Source organism: Bubalus bubalis, chromosome 1, assembly GCF_019923935.1.
Source record: "Bubalus bubalis isolate 160015118507 breed Murrah chromosome 1, NDDB_SH_1, whole genome shotgun sequence".
NCBI lineage: Eukaryota > Metazoa > Chordata > Mammalia > Artiodactyla > Bovidae > Bubalus > Bubalus bubalis.
The window spans coordinates 50,635,941-50,638,581 of record NC_059157.1 but is presented as its reverse complement, the minus strand read 5'-3'; the positions used below and the strand labels follow the sequence as shown (position 1 = coordinate 50,638,581).

At 32.4% G+C, this 2,641-nt stretch overlaps 1 protein-coding gene across 1 annotated transcript; it reads right to left on the bottom strand.

Annotated features, from left to right (window-relative positions):
- Window positions 1–430: 430 nt before the first annotated feature.
- Window positions 431–1,174, bottom strand: LOC123333194 (keratin-associated protein 19-3-like). The gene has a single exon (XM_044941056.2). The coding sequence runs from the start codon at window positions 1,104–1,106 to the stop codon at window positions 885–887; it is 222 nt and encodes a 73-aa protein (XP_044796991.2). The 5' UTR covers window positions 1,107–1,174; the 3' UTR covers window positions 431–884.
- Between the last annotated feature and the right edge of the window lie 1,467 nt (window positions 1,175–2,641).

Genomic DNA, 2,641 nt, shown 5'->3' with positions numbered 1-2,641 from the left:
CGTTTTAGAAAAAAACAAATAGATGACAAAAACTATGGCTTTTTCGAGGAGTAATTTTGAAGCCAAATGATGACAAATAAATATAACTAGTTTAAGAATCATTCCATAAATGAGTAAGTAATCTGCTTGATTAAGTGTAACGAGGGCTGATTTTTGTTCTTATTTCCAATGAATATAGCTATGTTCACATGAGATAAAATTCAGTAGATTTTACAAACTTTTTGAAAACTGAGTAATGAAATATGGCATGATTTGTTTGTGTATTTTCAAACAAAATACTATGTAAATATGTAATTAGAACAAAAAGTTTTGAAACAATGCTGTGAAATATTTGAACCAGGTTATTTTTTATTGATTTCATTCTAGGTTAAATAATAGAACAACGTTAATATCCTTTGGATATTAATTATCTTTGGATGCTGAGAAATATATATTTCTTTTGAGAGAAAGAAATGTTTTAATAATATGGATATATTGTTTTACATATATTTTAAAAATATGGATGACTACCAGTTATAAATAGGTATATCTAAGATGACTTATTTTCATTAAAAATTAACAGAGATAATCCTTATATTTATAATTGACTATTAGAAAAATTACACATTAGGTATGTACACATAGCTGAGTTAAATGAACCATAAAGAACCATGTTTTTCATTTCCAATTTTATCATTTATTGATCGTCAGCAGAAGTCATCTGGTAGTGCCCAAGCTAACAAATGCCAGGAGACATGAGACAGATATACTTCTAAATAATAAATTCTCTGAAATGCTTAAGTTTTACATGCTATGTAAGCCTAGGGTAATCTCAATTCATCGATTGAATAACGTTATGTCAAATCCACTCATGGTAGCAGATGTTGGGTTACTAGAGCCAGAGTTTAGTAGAAGCTGGAGAAACCACATCTTCTAAAGAACAGTGGACGGTGACAACAGCCAGAGCCAAAGCTTCTGAAACCAGTGCCACATCCGTAGCCTCCAAAGCCAGAGCCGAAGCCCAGCCTGCGGAAGCTGCCGCATCCACAGCCACGGCCAAAGCCCAGGCCGCCAAAGCCTCCGCAGCCGTAGCCCAGGCCGCCGTAGTGGTCGCTGTAATGGCACATGGTGTCAGGGGTGGGGAGTCCGGTTTGCTGTTCAAGACCAGGTCCTGAGTGTGGATGTCAGCACTGGCGGAGGGATGCTTATATACCCTGGTCACAACACGTGGTGATACATGAGGCCATTCCTTTGTATCATTCCAAACTGTGCATTTATTTACTTGAGGCAAATTGCTAATCTGTGTACTGACACAAGGAGAGGCACACACACTCATTAAAATGTTTGAGATTGCATAACAGCCTGGTTAAAATGTTCCTGAACTCATTACATTCTTTTTTAATGAGAGAAGAAAATGTCTTCAAAGTCACAGAGTAAAAATTCCCTGAATAGAATTCTTCATTACTAAGCATATTACATCATTTTTATTTGATGGTGTTTTTGCATTGAACATTTTCTCATTTTCCTATCATTCTTTTTTTGTTGTGTATTAATTCCACTTAGATTTAATCACAATGATGAAAATTAAAATTTTTAAATCTATAAAATTCTTTAAAATAATATCAAATTTATTTTCCACTTGTGTATATATAGATTATACATAATATTCATATATAATATATATATACACACATACAAGAAAACTATTTTGATTTTATGTAACAGCTTACATAGGTTCCTTTTGATTTATCAACATAAAATGTATTTTAGGAACTGAGGGACTATCCCAGGGAACTAACTCACTTTCATGAGCAGTCTGAAAACCATGAAAAAATATTCTCTTAACATCATTATCCACTTTTCCAAAATGCATAATACCCAAATATCTTAAAATATAGACGATTTTGCCTCTATGCTTTACACTTATCCTTTCTCTTCTTTACTTGTTTTCATAATCCATATATTACTCTTATTCAACTTCTGTTTAAATCTCATGCTACACTCATTCCCAATACACACTCATGCCATCTAGGTCTTTTATTCTTATCTATTTTTTCCAATCATTATTTTTTCCTTCTATTTGTCTCTAGTTTTATCATAAATTTCTACTTTTAAATTTTCTTTACCAATTCTGTGTGTCCCATCCCCTTATTTTCTCTCAAGTAATCAGCAAATAATTTTTCATAATGTATTCCTTATTCATTAAGATTAGATTTAAAAATTTTATATGCTTTTAAAAATTATGGCAAAAACCAACACAACATTGTGAAAAATTTTGTATATTTAAATTAAAACAGCTGAAAATATATACACAATACTTTTAACAGAGCTTCTTAAAATCCTGATGCCTTGAATAACTCCAAAAATGAAGGTACAGTGATGGAATGGCTGAGATAGGAACGGGTATATGAAGTAGTTGGCCAGGCTTCTGTTGTTTCTTTGTTCACTCTGTGAAGATGGCAAACCCAGCCCACATACAAACGCCTCTGAATGTGACCATATCTTGATTTTGGGTCTTTAACATGTTCGCTTTCTATGAGTTAACCATGTTACTGAGGGTTTTGTTTTGTTTTGTTACTCTTGCTTTGTTTTGATTTGTCTTGAGGTTTATAAGTGACATTTTTATTGAGATATAGTTGACATACATTATTATATTAGTTTC

What these genes read in the sequence shown, in the direction of transcription:
- LOC123333194 (XM_044941056.2), bottom strand. Translation starts at nt 1,106, where the DNA reads ATGTGCCATTACAGCGACCACTACGGCGGCCTGGGCTACGGCTGCGGA.